This window comes from Tachysurus vachellii, chromosome 1 (genome assembly GCF_030014155.1).
Source record: "Tachysurus vachellii isolate PV-2020 chromosome 1, HZAU_Pvac_v1, whole genome shotgun sequence".
Taxonomy (NCBI): Eukaryota; Metazoa; Chordata; class Actinopteri; order Siluriformes; family Bagridae; genus Tachysurus; species Tachysurus vachellii.
The window spans coordinates 11,940,278-11,962,049 of record NC_083460.1 but is presented as its reverse complement, the minus strand read 5'-3'; the positions used below and the strand labels follow the sequence as shown (position 1 = coordinate 11,962,049).

Genomic DNA, 21,772 nt, shown 5'->3' with positions numbered 1-21,772 from the left:
CCCATTTATATAAGCCGCACTCTCTCATTACCCACATAATGCTTTGTACCTGATAGGTAGCTGTGGCTTCAGTAGCAGGGTCTGTGCTGAGATTGGTGAGTTTCTCTTTGAGTTTGTGATGTGATCGATGGCGCAGACAGTAAATAATACTAGAGATCAGCAGGACCATGATGATGCAGACGATGGATATTATTGTAAGGATTAGGAACTTCATAGATTCTGAGTGGCTGTACTTAGTAGGAATTTGATTCAATGTAGTCTTCTACAAACACATATACAAAAAGACAAATTTAGAGATTCATAAATATACATATACATTAGGTCCTGTATATATTTGGACACCTGATCATCATACCGATATGTATGTTGAACATCCCATTCAAAAGTTGGCCTTACTTTTGTTGCTATAACATACAATCATCTCAGCATTCAAATTCATCCCCAGCAGTTCAGTGAGATAAAGTTCAGTGAGATAAAGATCAGGGCTCTGTGAATGCCACACACTTTCACACTTCCTAACCTCACAAAAAATGTCTAAAGGATCTCACCTTACTCACCTGTTGTAACACATTTAAGCGAAGCTCAAAGTGAAGGGAAAACTTTGAGAGGTGGGGCCTCATGGCCATGATGATCAGGTGTACACAAAACATTAGCCATACAGTGTAACTAGTCTACAAATAAATTACTTTTAAATGTTTATTTTTTCATGCAGCAGAGTGTATCAATGACAGCGAGTTCCTTACATCAGTAACTCCAGCCTCCAAAATGGTGACTCCAGCCTCCTTCTCTAGTGCAGCCTTCTGTTTATCTGATTACACCGACAGCAAAAGTGTCAGTCATGACGTGTGTACATTGTTAGAGAGTGGCAAAAAGTGTGTGTGTGTGTGTGTGTGTGTGTGTGTGTGTGTGTGTGTGTGCAAAATTCTTACCAGCCAAATTAGCAATGGCAGCTGTGGTGATATTCTGATCATTAGTGCGGACCTGGAATGTCACAGCTGGACCAACAACACTGCACACATTCACACAGAACATTTGTTTAAGATTTTGTGATGGTGTTTTTTTGGTGTTATGCATGATACTTAATAAAAAAAATGTAAATGTTATGAATGTTACTTAATAATCAGCCGGTAGTAGGACACTTGATAAATGATTAACAAGTTTAAAGAACAGACGTACAGTCGTGCAAAATATTAGACACCCCATGAAAGCCTGTGCTTTTTTTTAATAGTTAAACATGTGGACATTTAATCTTGATTTCAAAAATATTGAAAGATTCAAGTAATATATCTAAACAAATATAAAATTCCAATTTCAAAAAGTAAGGACAGCCCCACATTTATTTGTACTTTAAATGGGTAAAATGACCTACAGGTGTATCACATCAGGTGCAAATTATTAGAACATTGTTACAGAACATTCTGAAGAAGGCTTGTCTTGTTTAAACCTCAGATATTTTGTTTAGTTTGCGCTTATTTGATGAAGTGAGACACATCACCATGGTGAGATCCAAAGAGCTCTCTGAGGCCTTCAGAAAGAAGATTGTTGATGCTTATGAGTCTGGTAAGGATAAAAATACAAATATCTCAAAACAATTTGTAATCAGTCATTCCACTGTGGAGAACATTTAAAACCACTCAGGCCATCCAAGCAAATTCACCCTAGGAGCAGACTGCAAGATGCTTAAAGAAGTCTCCAAAAACCCTAAAATATCATCACAGGACCTACCAAGCTCTTGCTACATTTGATGTCAAAGTGCAGGAATCTACAATCAGAAAGAGACTGAACAACTTTAATTATCATGAGAGGTGTGAAAGGAGAAAACCTTTGTAAAAAAAAAAAAACATGAGGGCAACAATGAAGTTTGCCAAATAACACAAAGGCCAAGATTTCTGGAATAAATAATGTGATTTGGACAGATGAGTCTAAAACTGAATTATTTGGAGACCATAACAGGGATGTTTGGTGTAAACCAAATACAGCATTTCAACAAAAGAACTTCATCCCAACTGTGAAACATGGAGGTGGAAGTGTTATGGTTTGAGCTTTGCTGCAGCAGGACCTGGCCAGGTCATCATCATAGAATTGACTATGAATTCTACATTGTATCAGAAGGTGCTTGAGGAACATGTGAGACCATCTGTCAAAAAAACTGAAGCTGAAGCAGAACCTTGCAACATAACAAAAACATAACAGTAAATCCACCAAAGACTCGCTGAAAAGTAGAAAATGCAAAATTCTATAAAATCCAAGTCAAAGTCCTAAATCCTATTGAGATCCTGTGTGTTGATTTGAAACAGACTTTGCATGTAAGAAACACAGCTGAAAGAATTCTGCATTGAAGAGTGGGGAAAACTTTCTTCCAGTCAATGTCAGAAACTGGTAGATGGCTACAAGAAACATCTCATAGAGGTTATTTCAGCCAAAAGGGGAAGGCATAGGGTGTAATAACTTTTTCCACCGATTAAACTCTCATTTATGTTAATTTCTTTTGTTTAATAAGTGAAAGCAAGCTGTGTTTTGGTTGCTTACATGCAATTATATCACTTTCATCTACAGGTACAAATTAAAACAAGATCAGAAATTGTCATGTTGACTTATAATAAAGAACTTTAATATATAATGGGGTGTCCTAATTTTTTCACATGACTGTAAATACATAGAGGAAACTAAACAGTGAGTTAATTTAACACACATACGCACACACACACACACACACACACACACATATATACAGATGACTTACGAAAGGTCAAGGAAATCAGTCATTTGGATCTTTGCTTTGCGACACAAGAGCTCCATTAGGTGCAATCCTTGATCAGTGGGAAGAGAGCTGATAAAGAAAAAACGAGCCATCAATTTATAATTAAAAAAAATCAATTCTACTACTATTATTTGTGTTTTTTTTCTGTTGATATATAAGTACTTACTCAGTATCTGTTATGATGTAGCCATATACATCATTATTACTGTTGGTCTGTACATCAAGTTGCAGATCCTGCACTTTTACATTTTGCCTGTGTGGTGTGAGATCCATCTCTAGACCAGAGGATGGCGCTAGAGCAGCAGCCTCCACCCATCCCTCCACCTCCTCCACCTGTTCCATTGCCTTCTTCTGTACTTTTACACCCAGCTCGGTTGTTCTGCTGTGTACTCTCTCCACTGATGCACCCTGCTCCTTTACAGGAGGGCTCGTCTCTGAGGTGGGGGACTTATCCAGATACTCCAGCAGCTTCCCCAACAATTCTCCATCCTGTAAACACAGAAGAGAGCCAATATAAATGATTAAAGAATACACTCAAATATTACATTCTATTTTTGCCTTTATTTTAATGCTTGGAGGACAGCCATTACTGCTGTCTACATTCCTCATGTCCAGGTTACACATTTTAAATCAAATGTCCTCACAACCCAATGTCATTTTTATTGTAGCTTGTCATTTTATTTATAGTTGAAAGTTTTTTCTTAAATTTGAAGTTCTTCTTAAAGGTTTTCATAAATTTGTGGCAGCGGTTCTATGCCCCATAACAAGACTTTTAGCCCCTACACAAACAAGAACAAGTGCTTAAGTCCTTAAGTATCAACAGCATGGGAATAACAGGAGCACAAAAACTGCCTGGGAATTTCTGTTAAAGTGCTTCCTTATATTTGTAACATTAATAAAAGTACACTACAAGTCTCTTCTCTGTTCTGGCACCAAGGTGGTGGAATGAACTTCCCCTAGAGGTCCGGACAGCTGAGTCATTGGCTATTTTCAAGTGGCGGTTGAAGACCTACGTATTCAGGAAACACTTCAACTAGCACTTCTTTCCTTATCTTTTGCATTTAAAAAAACAAAAAAACAAAAAAAAAAACATACCTTTGACACTTTTTCATTGTAACTTTGAACAAATGTTTTAAACTCGTGGTATCTTAAGTATGTAACTTAGTGAGCCAGCATTAATGTATTCAATGTTAGAGATTTAAGCACTTATGTACATCGCTCTGGATAAGGGCGTCTGCCAAAAGCTGTAAATGTAAATGTAAATGTAAAAGAGCAGGCAGTTTCTCCAATTCTTCTCTCAGATCTTCTCAATCTCAGCGGTTTATATGCCTGCCAAATTCATCCCATTCTGATGTGGCTTCTGTCTAAACTCTTTACTATAATGGCCTTATGGATGTAGTACTTCTGAGATGGTTGTTCTTCTTGCAGGCTCTACAGTCTCTGCAGTAGACATCTGAGGCTCATTGGCTTCCTGATCACCTCATTGATCAAAGCCCTTACAACTCATTTACTGAGTTTGGCCACATTGAATATTGAGCATATATAAAAAGTGATGGCAAACACAGGCAAACATAAATACCTTATGATCTGCACTAGAACTCAGCTCCTTCCTGCTTTGTCCACCTGCAGAGAATAAGTAGCACAACATGATTTATATTAATAAAGTATTATAGTAAAAACATTATATATTACAATTAACTTGCTTTAATAATATCCCAGAGATGTACCTGACACAGATGACATGGTCTCAAACATTTGAGTGTTTGGTGTTTCTTCACTTAGTTGTTTTACTGACTCTGAGGTATTGTCATTCCATGAATCTCCACCTGGCTCCTGATCAATAGGTGGCAGTTCTTCAGTTTGCACATCTTCTGTTTCTTGGGTCAGATCTCTGGGTGTGTATCCATTTCCTGCTTGTTTCTCTACTACTTGCAGAGCATCAGCTATGAGAGAGGCCAGCTGGTCCAGATCTGCTGAACTCAAACTCTGCACATCTACATTGTGCCTTCCTACATTGTGCAAAACATTTCGGATAAAGGTCTCTGTAAACAGCAAAACCAACAGGCACAAAAACACGGAATATTTAGGAGCAACATTTAAGTTACATTTGAGCTAAATCAAAATTTTTTACTCTAACCTGTCAATTCCCACCCTCCTGTCAGCGCTTCTATCATGTAACAGTTAGGATATGATGAGAGTGAAAGCTAACACATGCTTCTTCTGAGACACATGAATACATTTTTAAAATGCTTGCCAATCTAGATTCACCCCCCTAAACAATGCTAGTGTGATTGATAAGGGATAGACAGCGTCCCTCCCACCAAGAGAGCATTGACCAGTTTTGCTCCTTTAGCTAACAGTCATGAATGAGATACAATCAAATATGTTGCCAAGGAAAGCGTAGACATTAAAATTGATTAATCATGTCTACAAACAATTAAAGAGGTTTTTTTTTTTTATATCTGATGGAATTTCAGTATTTTCTTACAGCAATATTATGCATAATATATAATTATATGTCAATTATACACTTCATATAGAGGAAACAGATCATACCATCTACTGGAGTCAGAGGTTTTTTGACAAGCAATTGTGAGGATCCACCCTTTGTAAATACTGGCTCTGGTTTTGGTCTACCTCTCTGCCCAGATGACATTTTTTGAGACACATACTGCTTTAAGGCAGTAAGAGCAAAGTCTGAACCATCCAGCTGTTGTGTGTTGTACACTGTGTCACTCTGATAACGAGTAAGGTCCGGGAAAGGAGCAGACTGATAGGGTGAATCTGGGGTGAATTCAGGTGGGACTGTGCTGATTTTAAGGTTTGGTTTTCCAGAATAATAATACATCGATGGCAGAGAGGACTTCGTTTTGATGACCTGTACAAACAAACAGGTACACACACACACGATATTTACTTACATATAATAACTTACAAACTTGACTTTGCACATGTCAGACAGACACTAAAATGGATGTCTGCGCGCACACACACACACACACAAACACACGCACACAATAATAATAATAATTTTTGTCTGTTCAGTGACAGCAGAGTAAACTGATTTAAGGGCATGATATTAAAAGCACAATTTCAATTCAATTACAGTTTATTTGTATAGGAATTTATAAAATTATATAAAATAATCATTAATTGTGGTTATAATTCATCATATACTGTACAGGTGAAGTATGTGGATATGCCAGCAATTGGACAGACACTAAAGCCTTAGATCTGTGCACCCACATAGCAAACAATAGGCGCTACCACATTATTGCATAAGCATATACCTGTATGCACCAAATGTAGTAGTGGAAGAGAGTGAAAGCACAAACTCCTAAGAGTACCTTACCTGACCATTTAGTTTAGGCAGCAGACTCATGTTCAGCAAATACTTCTGCAGACTTTTGCTAAGTTTCTCCTCCAATGGATTCAGTCTTTCACCTTCCACAGAAGCTGCCTGTACCAGGTGTCTGTATATTAAGAAACATTTGAACATTATCAGCCCTACATTATAATACAACATCATAATGGCATCTAAATTTGGCTCCTGCTGCTGATGCGCACAAGAGTAGCATCATAAGATAATTAACGCTCATCAGTGCAAATGAGGTAATCGTATTGCTACCAGAAGAAGATGGGTTGAAAACTGAAACCTACAGCAAGCTACAGAACGAAAGCTTAAATTACACAACCAGGGAAACCATTGCAATGTACCGGAGCCTTCCTGCGTATTCAATAATAAATTTAAATAAATTTAAATTGAAGGTTCTCCGCTACAGACGCTAGCGTCTGTAGCGGTTTGTAAGTATCTCTCTCTCTCTCTCTCTCTCTCTCTCTCTCTCTCTCTCTCTCTCTCTCATTGTAAACTTTGTGTCTAATACTGTTTTGCTATATTCTACCATACCTTAATTCTCACTCTTGACTGCAAATATGTGCCTTAAACCCATCTCTGTACTCAATTCCTACACTCGCAGACACTCTCGTCCACAGAGCAGAGGTCACAATCCCAGTAACCTCATCTACCCTCCTCTGTTGTGTAAGTCTCAAACAGTGGTGGTAGGTGGGCTCTGGAATTGCCAGTCTGCTGTGAAAAAAGCTGATTTTATCTCTGCTTTAACTTCCCATTACTCCTTTGATTTTCTTGCGCTAACAGAGACCTGGATATCCCCACAGAACACTGCTACACCAGCTGCTTTATCCTCTGCCCATGCTTTCTCTCACTCACCACGAGAAACAGGCAGGGGTGGTGGTACAGGTTTATTGCTGTCAAAGAAATGGTGCTTTACACCTCTCCTCTTGTCTCATTTAACCATCTCCTCTTTTGAATTCCATGCCATTTCAGTTACCTCTCCAATTAACCTTGTTATCATTGTTGTTTACCGCCCTCCTGGTCCCCTAGGTGACTTCTTGGAAGAAATGGACACACTGCTTAGTGCTTTCCCTTCTGATAGCTCCCCCCTGACAGTGCTTGGTGACTTCAACCTCCCCTCTGACAAGCTACATTCTTCTTCCCTCCTGTCTCTTCTTGACTCATTCACACTCACACTCAACAGCTACATCCCCACACACAAAGGAGGCAATGTGCTGGACCTGGTTTTCACCCGTCCTTCTCCAGCTACAGACGTGACTGCTACCCCACTACACGTCTCTGATCATCACCTGGTATCCTTTACCATCACTCTCCCTACCCTACCTAAAACTACCTCTCACCCCCTCGCTCTTACCCGCCGCAACCTTTACTCTGTCTCCCCTTCTTCTGTAGCTTCTGGCACTCTTTCTTCCCTGCCTGATCCTGAGTCTTTCTCCTCACTGCCCTTGGACTCGGCCACAGATACTTTCCTCTCATCTCTTTCCTCAACTATGGACTTCCTCTGCCCTACGTCCACTAAACCCAAGAAAACTTCTTGTTCTGCTCCTTGGCTTTCAGATATGCTGCGCAACAATCGAAGAGAGCTAAGATCATCAGAGAGAAAGTGGAAGAAATCACAACTTGATGCAGATCTTGATTCTTACCGAACACTCATGGCCAAGTTCTCCTCAGATGTGACTTCTGCCAAGACTTCCTTCTACAAGGAAAAGCTTGAAGCTTCCTCACATGACCCTCGGAAATTCCACAACATCATCTCTTCTCTGCTCAACCCCCCGGCTCCACCTTCTTCATCCTCCCTGACTGCAGAAGACTTTGCTTCTTTCTACCAGGAGAAGATTGAGGAAATCTGCCGGACCTTCACTTCAGCCCCGACTGCACTTACATCTCAGAGTATGGACTCCCCTACACCTTTGTTGTCACATTTCTCAACTGTAACAGCAGAAGAGATTCTAAAACTCATCCAGTCTTGCAATCCTACCACCTGCCCATTGGATCCACTCCCTTCCACTTTGCTGCAGACCATCTCGCAAGACCTTCTGCCCTTCATTACAACTATCACCAATAGATCCATAGCATCTGGTCAGGTACCAACTACCTTCAAGAGAGCAAGGGTTATTCCCATCCTGAAGAAACCTGCTCTGGATCCATCAGACATCAGTAACTACAGACCGGTATCACTTCTCTCGTTTCTTTCAAAAATTCTTGAACGCATTGTCTTTAATCAACTGTCTGTCTATCTCTCACAGAACAACCTCCAAGACCCCAACCAGTCTGGCTTTAAAGCAGCTCATTCCACAGAGACAGCCCTTTTAGATGTCTCTGAGAAACTACATGCTGCTAGATCAGCCAATCTCTCATCCGTCCTTATCCTCCTTGACCTTTCAGCAGCGTTTGATACGGTCAACCATAAGACTCTCTTAGCCACCCTCAGGAGTCTTGGGATATGCGGATCAGCTTGGGAATGGTTCGCTTCCTACCTGGAAGGACGCTCATATCAGGTAACATGGAGGGGAGTGACATCTGCTCCACGCAGACTCTCCACTGGCGTCCCACAAGGCTCAGTACTTGGTCCTCTTCTTTTCTCCCTGTATACTCACTCTCTTGGTGAAGTTATTTCCTCACATGGGTTCTCTTACCACTGCTATGCTGATGATACACAACTTATCTTCTCTTTCCCACCCGCAGATGCCACAGCTTCTGACCGGATCTCTGCATGTCTGGCAGAAATTTCATCATGGATGACTGCTCATCAGTTAAAGCTTAATCCTAGCAAAACTGAGCTGCTCTTCATCCCAGGTGATTCATCCCCAGGTCATGATCTTGCTATATCCTTACACAACGATCTGATCTCCCCTTCAGCCACAGCTCGCAACCTTGGGGTAACCATGGACAATCAACTGTCCTTTTCCTCTCATGTTGCTAATGTGACTCGCTCATGTCGGTTTCTTCTCTACAACATTAGAAGGATTCGACCATTTCTGTCCACACAGGCTGCTCAGGTACTTGTTCAGTCTCTTGTCATTTCTAGACTGGATTACTGCAATGCACTGCTGGCAGGTCTACCTATGAACGCAATCCGTCCTCTGCAAATGATCCAAAATGCAGCTGCCTGGCTTGTTTTCAACCTGCCAAAGTTCTCTCATACCACCCCGCTGCTGCGATCCCTCCACTGGCTTCCGGTAGCTGCACGCATCAGATTCAAAACACTGATGCTGGCCTACAAAGCCAAAAATGGACCAGCTCCCTCTTACCTCAAAGCCCTCATCACTCAATAATCTGAACTGTATGCTAACCAGAGATCACTGCTAATCCAGACAGCCAGCATGATAAAATATCCAAGAGTTTATGCCCAATTGACCATCACAATTATAATGGGACCTGTTCTGTATTCACAAATTTGGAATCACAATATTGGGTAGAAAGTCTTTGTATGCTGTAGCATTACAATTTCTCTTCTCTCTAATTGAGAGGCCCAAACCAGTTCCAGCACAACAATGCTTTTGCACAATTTGAGGTCCAGGAAGACAAGCTTTGGCAAGTTTGGCGTGAAAGAACTTGAGTCGCCTGTACAGAGCCCTGACCTCAACCCCAGTGAACACTTTTTAAATGAGCTGAAATACTGAGTGCACTCTAGGGGCCCTACATAGCCATGCTACAAAATCTAGTGAAAAAAATTCCCATAAGATTGACGGTTTTAAAGCAGCATAGGGTGGACTAAAACTACAATAATGTCCAAAAAGCACATGTAGATATGATGGTCAGGTGTATAAAACTTTTGGTATATTTTGGTGTTGACACATGGTCATGGAAAGTTCTTGGAGCAATCAAACATTTAAATGAATTCATTTAAATGAATATGCACAACATTCTTATGTTCTTTTTCCAGGAACCCCAACAGTTTCTTGGTTTGCTCGGCATTTAGCGTTTAATTTCATATCTCTGTGAGTACATTACCTTGAGCCAGGTGGTGGCAGAGGGATCCTGTGTAGTTTAGAAAATTCTTTAGACAGGACCTGCTGAGTGATGTCATCGTGCCATGACAGGCCTGGGGAGCATAGACTACATTAGACTACATTGTATTGAACTAATTAGACCACATTGTATTCAACTAATTAGACAACGTTGTATTAAACTAATTAGACCACATTGCCATAAGCCATCTGTAAATTCTTCTTCAATTTTCTTCCTCATTCTAGCTCAAAGAATCAACTGCACTTGAGTTCTGGTACATAAATATTTGTAATATTTATATGTTTATAAGTTGATCAAAATTCAATTTAATTAATTTTAAATTTGCACTCAAATCTGGATCTCTAGCAAAAGCCTGGAACATAATCTGCCTGATGGAAGAGCTGAAATGTGTTGTATTGCACATTGGATTTTTTTAATTACCTAATTTTCTACCAGTTTAATCCTCCCATAAACACTTGTTCTCCCCATCACAAGCTCTCAAGATTGGCTAGTGTTGCTCTAATTGTCAGAGGGGATAATAATGTAATACCATTCTTCCCAGTCAGAGATCATGGTTATCTTGCACCTCAGGGGACTTTCCACATATTAAAATGCAAATTTTAATGCATTATTTAAAAGAGATTAATTGGCCTATGTATCACTATTTGACTCCTGGACCCTGTGTGACTGCAGTCATCAAAATATATTTCTTCTAAGCTACAGTACAGAGTTTGTACCTTGTCTAGTTTCTCATTTTTCAGGAAAGTTTTGTTGTGTTTTGGGTCATCTTTATTTTGCAAAAGAGTCTCATCATTATGAGGGATAACTCATGTAACTATCACCTTGCAGACTCTGGTTTTCATGGTAATGTGAAAATAATCCATATCAGGGTGGTAATGGCCCTGCTTCATGTCATACTGCATCAATCCCACATCCAATTCCTCCACTATCACTATGATTAGTTTAATTCAGCAGGGTTCCAAGATGCTATGAGGAGCAGGTAAAAGGTCTTCATCTCATTCTATTTTGCAGACTGACAAGCTATAAGTATCATATTAGTCTATACGATTCGTTGTTACATACCTCGAAGTGAAAGTTTCAAGAATAATGTTCGAAATCTCTGCAGGGTTGCTGGTGGGATATCATACGTGTACACATCTGCTCCCATCATCATCTGACAACGGCCGAACATTCCATCTACAAAACAATGATAGCATTACGTATTATTGTACAACATCTGCCAAAATGTGAAGCGGTTTTGCAGAAACTGGTCAGAAATGTGGGAGCTATAGTATACTGTCTAGGCACATCACCTACTGTATATCCTAATTTAAATAAAGTTGAACATCAGCTCTGGAGTGGAGTAGCTCTGCAGAGTTCAGGTTTCTCCCTCATTAAACATATCTGATTCATCTAATTAATAATCAATTAGCTAATTACTAAGGCCTTCATTAGCCATTAGCTATGTTCCTAGCCATGTGGCTTGTTGATTAAAAATAACATGGTCAAATCTTGTGTTCAATAAATAATTTCATTTATATTTATTATTGTATATTAAATGTATTATTAATGATTATAAATGTACCACAGTATGGTGGTTAAAGAAACATTGTCACTATTGTCAGATAGTTATGCTATAAGCAGAACAATATACTCCAGACTGTGTATATTGTCCACACAAAAATAATTCACTTCCAGAGAAGAGAATAAATAAATAAACTGTTACAAACATGGAATGAATAAAATACTTTTTACAGTTCATTACCTTTTAGCTAGCTACTGTAAATCTATAGGTATCTAAACAAATAATTATTATTACATTTATGGCTGCAGTACTAATTCTCTTTATTACTTAACTGTAGAGTAAGTCTGCAATGAAGATATTGTCCATTAAACACAGCATTAGCATTTATAAAATGTATTAAATAGATATAAGTTAAAATGTGTTTGTTAGGAAATAATGGCTTCAATTGTAAAATTGCAGGAAATTCTTGGTGTGTGTGTGTGTGTGTGTGTGTGTGTTATGCAGAAATGACCATTCAGTAATAATATGAAAAAAAAAAGTCAACGTATTATTGGAAAAACAATTTCGTAATTTTCAACATTTACATTTCAAGGCTTCAATTCATATTGTGTACATATGAATGGTGTAACTGCTAATAGAAAGTAATGTAATTATATCTAATAAAATGCAACAACTCAAACAAAAGTGTAATGTGTCTTTGTTCTAATTGTCTATATCAGTGTATGTAACTACATGTCTTACCATTGACACAGATCTCATAGTTCATGCACAGATTCTCCTCAAACAGGCAACCTGATGAAAGAAGAAATTAAAATTGTACATTTAAAGCAGGAATTCTGTTGTTTGGTTGTGTCCAAATCTATGGACTAACAGATACCAAGACACTTCATTTAATAAATATAGCTAGTCAGAATTAAAATGTTTTTTATATCTTATTCTTTACAAAGTCACGTTAAAGCTAGGTGATTTAAGAGTAAAGACACAATAGGTGTATAAAACAATGATAATACTGCAAACATATAATTAACCACAAATGTGCACACACACATTTAAATGCTTAGAAACTTAAAAAAAAAAAAAAAAAGCTTATATTCTAATGCAAAGCTTTTATTTCATTATGTACAGCTAAGGCTCTGCAAGACTCACAGAAACACTTTGTGTGATTGTCTCCTATGTATAAAATAAATTAAATCTTACAATAGCATCTATCAGTGGGTGGGATATATTAGGTAGAAACAGTCAGGAAAAGGGCTCTGAAAGCATCTGAGTAACTTTAAGAAATTGTGATGGCTAGATAACTGGATCATAACATCTCAAAAACAGCAAGTTTTGTGGGGTGTTTCTAATTTGCATTTGTTAGTACCTACCAAAAGTGGCCCATGGAAGGACCAGGAAGGAACCAGAAGGAACTGGCAAAAAGGGATATACTGTAGTTGCACAAGGCTGGCTCATTGTTGTACATGGGGAGCAAAGGATAGCTGATCTGGTTCAATTCTACAGAAGAGCTACTGTAGCACAAATTGCTGAAAAAAATAATGCTGGCTATGATAGAAAGCTTGCTGTGTATAGGCTGCATTGCCACAGACTGGTCAAAGTGAACATTCTGACACCTGCCCACTGGCGAAACCATGAAAGACGGTGGACTGGTCTGAAGAAACATCCTTCCTTTTACATCACGTCTAGGGCAGAGTAATATTTAAGCAGTGTTCTGCTGGGAAACTTTGGATCCTGGCATTCATGTACATGTTACTTACACATACCACATAATATCTACCTAAACATTGCTGAAGACCCCTTCATGGCAATGATATACTCTAATGGCAGTGGAATGTTTTAGCAGCATAATGCTATCTGCCATACTGCAAACATTGGACAGGAAGGGTTTGAAAGAACATGCCAAAGAGCTCAAGGTATCGATTGCCTACAAACTATCAAGATCTCAATCCAATCAATCATCTGTGGGATGTACTGGACAAACAAGTCTGATCCATGGAGGCCCCAACTTACAACTTACGTAAAGAACTTAAAGGATCTTCTGCAAAAAATTTGGTGCCAGATACCACAGCACAAATTCTGAGGTCTTTTGGAATCCAGGCCTTGATAACTTGGAGTTGTTTTGGTGCCACAAAAAGGAAATACACTATAATAGGTGGGTGATTTTGATGTCCAAAAGTTAATAAATACACACAGTCATAGGAACAAGAATGTCCACCCTAAATAACAGTTGTGTGCTCATTATCAGCCTCTACATGCAAATAAATAACATCAGGTGACATAAACATAAAAAAAATGATTTTAGTATATAGTCATTTACCCTGTGGGAATATCAGTACACCCTAGAATTCTGTAACATTTACATGTAGGAGTCTGTTTATCAGTCTCTCAAATTATTTTAATAAAATTTAGCCACACTCTACAGCATATTTAGCCATTCGGATATCAATTTTCTGGTGCGTTTTTTATAATAATTGCCCTGTTGCATGACTAAGTTTCAGCCTTTTCCAGCATAAACTGCTGGATAGATGGCTTTAGATTTGTCTAAAGAATATTATAGTATAAAGTGGAGTTCATCTTTGTCTCAATTACTGCAAGTTTCCTAGGTTTTTTTGCTGAAAAACAAGCCCAAATAATCATGTCTTGATAGATGGTATGAGGTGTTTATGGCGATACTCTGTGTCTGTTTTGACACTGTAATTGGTACTGTACATGATAACCAAACACATGCCGCATTGGTCTTATCACTGCAAAAGATATTGTTCCAGAACTTGTGGTTTGTTCAGATGCAATTTGCACCAAATCCTATTTGGGAGAGAAGAGCGATTTACCACCATTCTATGAAAGCCAACATTCTTCAGCCTTTTTCAGATTGTGCTGTCGAGAATATAACATTTACATGAATATAACATCTGCTTACAAAGGCTTGCCTACAGAGGATAAAATCTCCATTTATAAACAATCCACCTTTCTTTAGAATGATGAACTTCAAGTTGTTAGGACATAGCCTTAGAACACATCCCAGACTGATGAGCAGCAACAATTATATATCTGAGGTCATGGCTGTTCTTTATTCTTGGCATGATGTAGACTCAGAGATCTGAGTGCTCCAGAATACCAAGTAGTCGTCAGTTCCAATTTTATAGAGTTAGTCACACTTTTCATGATTAATTAATCTTGTGCATTTTATTAGTAACACTTGGCTTCTAATTATTCTCTTAATCATTGTGAAAGTAGGTAGGGTGTATTTATTTTTTCTTCACCTGGTTTCTTATCTCAATACAGGTTTATTTTTTATGTATATATTAAATTAGGATTTAAAGGCTTTGAGCTCAAATTTATAAGTAAACAGTCACATTCTCTTTTATTTTTTTAAATTACTTAATTATTTAATTAATTGTTTTCATTTACTTTTCGATGTCTGTCATTTTGAATTTTAATAATACCGGATTTCTTTTAAAATACAGAATTTCTTTCTTTAAAAATTAAAATCAGGTACAGTCACATGAAACTCAATCACATGGTCACATGAGTTTTGATATTTAGCAGCATTTACCAATAACATTAAAAAAAAATATGCTTTTCTAAAAACATCTATTTTTCCCCATTTATATATTAAAAATATGTTATATTTATATATTAAAATTCTACTTTTACATATTTTATCTCACCTCTTAAAACTTGGAACACACAATATAAGACCTAATATATATATATATACAAACAATAATTCAGGCCATATCTTGCAATTACTTGTTGTATACAGTGTATCACATTCATAATGCTGCTAACTAGCGCAGTGAAGCTAAACCAGTAAAAATCCCATAGATCTGCAATGGGTTTTGCATTCACAGCATATCTGATACCTGAGTCAGTTTATTAGAGAAATTGTGACTTATTTAGATTTGAGCCAAATAATTTACTAATTTACCATTTAGACTGCAATAAATAGTATAAACAACACTCAGCTCAGCATGCACCAGCATTACACATATGTTGTTCAAATACATGTAAATAATTACAAACCAAAAGTTACTTGCATATTAACCAGATAAGTAACTTTCATTTGTTACACACTTCGAAACAGTTTAATCACAGCATAATAACAATCATAGCAACAACAACAAGAAGAAGAATTGTTATTGTTGTTGTTGTTGTTGTTATGTTATTTTTCATAGTTTTATGCTTTTGAAAAAAAGAATGCACAAGTGAATTGATAAAAATCTGTTGGAAATGTATTTGTATGAAAAAAAGTATGCAATTGTGAGACATTTGAGGAAATTTAGGGTGATTGCCTTAATTTGATCATAAGATAAACATTATTGGTTGTCTGATTAATCTAAAAAATTCCCAACAAAATTGTCAAATTAAAGAATACAACAATAGGTCTCTATGAGAGAACTAAGTAAAAGCTGTGCATTTGACCAAACAGCTTTAAAGACATTTTAATGCCAGTTAATCCTTCAGATTTGATTCAAACTATTTAGTAAGGGTTTCACTGGTAAGGGTTGCTGCTCGCTGCAGATCTTTGACAGAGACCTCTTCGGCAGTAATTGACATGCTGTGTCCTAATCAGAAGACACATAAGGCTATTTGGGGAAACAACCGCCCACCTTTTCTCACAGGCTTTCTACATGAATTAAGGATGCTCAAAGTGGTTGCTATGGTAATGGGATGCCCTATGGACAGGGTAACCTTTAGAACAGCTTGAATCTGGATCTCTGTTACACACACACACACACATTTTTCTCCATTAAACAAAGTCTTTTCATGTAGTACTTTTCATCTGACAGGCTTTGCACCTAGCCTAAGTCACTACCTTATGATACCATCGCATTATACACACCAGAAAAATGTACATATAAACATGTGTATATGATGTGCAGGTTTATGTGCTGATTACCCAACAGGCCCAGGCGAGTCTTTCCTAACAGCCTCAGGACCAATGTCCTTTGTGTTATACATAAATTACTGTATGTATGTGAATCATTTCTAACATAATTATCATCTCTAATATTATTATTCGGTATTAGTAATCCGTTTATTGCATCATGGACAACATTCTACATTATGGTCCCCGTATAATAAAACATCATGTGAACGGCAGATTATTAATATTATTAATATTATATAGAACCCCCCCCCCTCCCCCTATACGCACACCCACCGTATTTTCTGTCGGCCGCAGTGATGAGACGCACTTGGAGAGCAAGAAGAGGAAGAAGCAGGTAAAAGGAATCCATTTCTTCTCTCATATATCCATGACACAACGCGCTAAAAATCCATGCCGATGTTTTTCGCGTGTTTTTGGGGTTATTCGTGTAGATATATATCTCAAATCTATATTTCCAGGACGATGTGAAGTGAAGGTAGAGATGATGGAGCGACTGACGTACGAGGAGGAGGAGGAGGGAAGAAGAGGAGACGTAAAACCTGTCAGAGCTTCCTGCAGGCCCTCCCTGACTCACTGTGACGTCAAACACACACACACACAGACACACACACACACACACACACACACACAGACACACACACACAGACACACACACAGACACACACACACACACACACACACACACACACAGACACACACACACACACACACACACACACACACGTTAATGCAGCTAATTAACGCTATGATATATATATACATGTATCATCTTTTAAATTAAGAAATAAACAAGCAATTACAAATAAGAAGCTTCCTTCAAAGAGGCAACCTCAAAACGGTCAGATATTTCTATCCTTGTGGGGACTTTCAGAGCCATTACTCATTTACTCATTCAGTCACCCCCCACCCATCACCACCCCCACCACTACCCCTTATACAGTATAGCTGTTGCAGTACACAGTGACATGAGACAACCATGGTTTCTCCAGGATCGTGGTGCTGCATAAAACAAAGACAGAGCTAAGGACTTAGTAAGTTAGTCATAGCCACATAACGTGCATCTGCGCAACCTGGTGCAAACAGTGCAGGACAAGACAAAAAGACAGTGCAAACAAACAGTACAAGACACTACACAAAAGACAATACACAAAAGACAATACACAAAAACAGCACCGACCAGTGTAAATACTGTATGTTTAACAATATTGCGTGAGCAGAAATACTGGAATGAACACATTAGTGTTATAGCAGCAGTTACATGAGATATTGTAAAGTATTGTACAAAACAGCAATCAACTGAAATGTGAGACAGCATGTGTAAAGAGCAAAAAAACAGTGTGCAAAACAGCATGTAAACAGTTTGATGGATGTATAATGGAAGAGTGTGTATTTGCTTTAGGTCTGTGCAGTCCATGCAGTTTATGTGAGTGTGTGTTTTGCTCAGTACAGTTCAGTACAGTTATTAAGGAGTCTGATGGTTGTTGAAAGAAACTGTTACACAGTCTGGTCATGAGGGCCCGAATGCTTCTGTACTTTTTTCCAGACGGCAGGAGGGTGAAGAGTGTGTGTGGGGGTGTGTGGGGTCAGCCACAATGCTGTTGGCTTTACAGATGCAGCATGTGGTGTAAATGTCTGTTATAGAGGGAAGAGAGACTCCAATGATCTTTTCAGCTGTCCTCACTATCCGCTGCAGGGTCTTGCGATCCGAGATGGTGCAGTTCCCAAACCAGGCAGTGATGGAGCTGCTCAGAATGCTCTCAATGGTCCCTCTGTAAAAAGTAGTCAGGATGGGGAGAGGGAGATGTGCCTGTCTCAGCCTTCGTAGGAAGTAGAGACGCTGCTGGGCTTTATTGGTGATGGAGCTGGTGTTGAGTGACCAGTTGAAGGTCTCTGCTAGATGAACACCAAGAAATCTGGTGCTCTTGACGATCTCTACAGATGATCAGTCGATGTTCAGCGGAGAGTGGTCGCGCTGTGCTCTCCTGAAGTCAACAACCATCTCTTTAGTCAACATTCAGAGACAGGTTGTTGGGTCTACACCAGACAGTTAGCTGCTGCACCTCATCTCTGTATGCTGACTCATCGTTCTTGCTGATGAGACCCACCACGGTCATGTCATCGGCAAACTTGATGATATGGTTTGATCTGTGCATCAGCAACACACACAAACAGCGCTAACAGCAAAGCCTGTTTCCCAGCCTGTTATTTCAGGGAGCACACCTGTGCCACCTAAAACAATAGTACTGTTGAGCTTATCCTTCCCTTATACAGTCTCACTGAGCAGAGGGCATACCAATGATAATAATACAGTAAATATGCACTCCTGTAAAAGTACATGTAGTACATGTACACAGGATCACATGCAGCCAGAAGTAAGTGTTCTGATTACTCCTGTCTGACCTCCTCTGACAACTGGTCCATCACTATAGCAAACAGGGCTCAGAGCCGATCCCTGATGCAGTCTCACCTCCACTTTGAACTCCTCTGTCTGACCTACAGCACACCTCACCACTGTCCTGCTCCTCTCATACATGTCCTGCACCACTCTGACATACTTCTCTGCTACTCCTGACTTCCTCATACAGCACCACAGCTCTTCTCTTCTCACTCTGTCATGTGCTTCTCCATGTCTACAAACACACAGTGCAACTCCCTCTGACCATCCCTATACTTCTCCATCAAAATTCTCAGAGCAAAAAATTGCATCAGATGTGCTCTTTCTATTAATAACCTATAAAGCACTTAATGGTCTCGCACCACAGTACCTAAACAATCTTTTTTATTGTCCATCACAACAGGCTATTTGGTAGTACCTGAAGTACAAAAGGCTACAGAAAGGGGGCAGAGCTTTTTCTTACAAAGCCCCACAGTTATGGAACAGACTTTCAACAAATGTTTGGAACTCAGAGTTTAAGTAGAGGCTGAAAACATGTATTTATTCTAGCTTTTTGTGAATAGTTTATGAATAGTTTTTTATGAATGAAAGCTCTCCAGACCTTTTTTGAAACCAAGTGATGCCAAGAGAGCTGCAGTTTGGACACCATGGAGCAGCACACCAATCATGAGTGCCCATGAGCCATGTCACAACAGGACTGGGGCTGCAGCCCATTAATGTCTTGGTGATAACCTGTCACCATGTGGACAAATCTCTGCTCTGGAGAGTACCTCATGTCCTTGCAATGAGACAAAACATTAATAACTAGTATATTAAAAAAAAAGCTGTCATGCAGTTCAAATTAGTTCTAGCATCTTTTACAGGTCGAAATGGAAAGGTTGTAATTTACTTAAAACGGCAGATGAAGGCTCCATGCCAAGATAAATAATCATCTATTTGATTTATAACTAGCTTATAATAAGAAATATTAGTGAGGTACTTGATACTCCTGACACTTTCCATAGGAACCCCATTGATGTACGTGCATCATCCGGTCCATGATCACCTCTTTAGCTTTACTGATATTAAGCAGGGATTACTGTTGTTGCAACACTGTTAATGCTCTGACCTCTTTAGGCATCTCATCTTTATCTGTTATAAGGCCCAGGAAAACAGTGTTGTTAATAACCTTCAAACTGATATTGGAGCTGAATTTAGCAACACATTTGTGAGTGAACAGGAAGTTTAAACAGGGGCTAAGTACGCATCACTGTGGAGCACCTCTGTGCAGAGACGAGATACATGTAAACCAGATACAGTCAAAGATTTTCCACCATTTAGTTGAAAAAAAGGTCCAGTTGCAAAGATGAGTATTCAGTTGTCAGCGTTCAGAGTATTTAGCAGTGAACACAAGTTGGTAAAGACTAAATAAAATATACTTTTGGACTACATTGCCTTACATAGGTTAGGAAATGTCTGAGATGCAACTACAGACATACAGAGATTTTGTTTGCTTTTTCAGCTCAGAGCTTATACATTGGCCACACAAGCACAAATCCTTCAGGATGGACGCATAATCATTCAGTATATATGGAGAAACATGTCTAACTCAATGGCTTACCACAGAGGAGAATCAGTGACTAACCACATGTTTATAACCAAAGGGTCTCCATCATTGATCATATGATGGATTTGGCATGAAGTAATTAGTAAAGTCAGAAATTATGCAGATTTATAAATTGCACAAAGGAATTATGGATCACTCTTCCTTTCAGAAATGCTTCTGCCCAGCCATACTCTCAGGATGTCTGGTGTGAACAGCTCTCCTGAAGTCATTCCAAAGCACCTCTGTGGGGTTTAGGTTTGGTTTCGGACTCCAAAAGGCAGATTTTCATTCTGTGAAGCCACTCTGTATTGGATTGACTATGTTTAGGATTATTTGTCCTGTTGCATCAACCAACTTTTTATGAGCTTCAGCAGCTGCACAGCCACCCAGCTTTGTGACAATACTGTACAAATGAATTGAATTGAATTGATGGAGATACTGGGAGATGCTGTGATACTCAAACCATATATGCATATTAGCTGAAGCCTGTGCAAGCTTGATCATATAGAGTCTGCTACGAGAAGGAAAAACTGCTTGAATAATGATAGCAGGTCTCATTCACAGGCTTGCTTGTAAAGGGATTCAGAGTACTGATGCAAAATCCTCAATGTTGAGTGCTGTAGAAGCAACAGAAAAGTTTTTAGCTAATTTGTAGTTCAGTGTGATCATTTTCTTAACTAATATTGGACTGTTGTTTTAGCAGTATGCACCCAGTTGTTGATAGCATAATGTGGTTAAGGGGCTGGTCTACTTGAATTGCCTTACATCCACACATGCTATTCCTGTGGTGCCAAAATTTCTGTCAAATCTGTGGTCTCTCCCACAGGAGATAGACTTTTTTCAGTTGTGGGGAAACACAATAGAATTTCAGAGTATGAAATCATCTTCAAGAAGGTAGAGCCTGGTGGAGTAAGATCGTACCTACTTGCAGTGGTGCCCCCAGAAATCTTTAATACGGGTGGCCAGAGGAGGCCACAGCAAATCTTGGGGTGGCACCAAAAAAACAAAACAAAAAAAAACAGTATAGTGTGTGATATACTTGTTTATTTTTGTTTCTGGTTAATGTAACAATATGACATTAAAGCTGTTGTCCATAACTTTTTTGGTTAAAATTTATCCAGAATCAATTCTTTCTTTCTTTCTTTCTTTCTTATGACTTTCTATCTATCTATCTATGACCATATCTATCTATCTATCTATCTATCTATCTATCTATCTATCTATCTATCTATCTATCTATCAATCATACACCTCAAAACATTAGATTCTTTTGCGTAAAGACGATAACCACAAC

General features: G+C 38.8%; 1 protein-coding gene across 3 annotated transcripts in view; it reads right to left on the bottom strand.

Moving 5' to 3' along the window:
• slco5a1b (solute carrier organic anion transporter family member 5A1b) overlaps nucleotides 1-16,976 on the bottom strand; it is a 28,175-nt gene extending 11,199 nt beyond the window's left edge. Inside the window, exons 1-13 of one of the 3 annotated variants that reach the window (XM_060872405.1) lie at nucleotides 16,772-16,976; nucleotides 12,352-12,402; nucleotides 11,169-11,282; nucleotides 10,089-10,179; nucleotides 6,114-6,234; nucleotides 5,318-5,639; nucleotides 4,489-4,803; nucleotides 4,341-4,384; nucleotides 2,928-3,250; nucleotides 2,744-2,830; nucleotides 930-1,009; nucleotides 744-808; nucleotides 50-262 (exon numbers count right to left, since the gene is read on the bottom strand). In XM_060872405.1, the coding sequence (XP_060728388.1) occupies nucleotides 50-262; nucleotides 744-808; nucleotides 930-1,009; nucleotides 2,744-2,830; nucleotides 2,928-3,250; nucleotides 4,341-4,384; nucleotides 4,489-4,803; nucleotides 5,318-5,639; nucleotides 6,114-6,234; nucleotides 10,089-10,179; nucleotides 11,169-11,282; nucleotides 12,352-12,402; nucleotides 16,772-16,859 (1,914 nt within the window). In that variant the 5' untranslated portion in view covers nucleotides 16,860-16,976. Of the gene's footprint in view, nucleotides 1-49; nucleotides 263-743; nucleotides 809-929; nucleotides 1,010-2,743; nucleotides 2,831-2,927; nucleotides 3,251-4,340; nucleotides 4,388-4,488; nucleotides 4,804-5,317; nucleotides 5,640-6,113; nucleotides 6,235-10,088; nucleotides 10,180-11,168; nucleotides 11,283-12,351; nucleotides 12,403-16,771 lie in introns of all 3 variants that reach the window. The other 2 variants (XM_060872414.1, XM_060872423.1) reach the window with 2 other exon arrangements.
• Nucleotides 16,977-21,772: the final 4,796 nt, after the last annotated feature.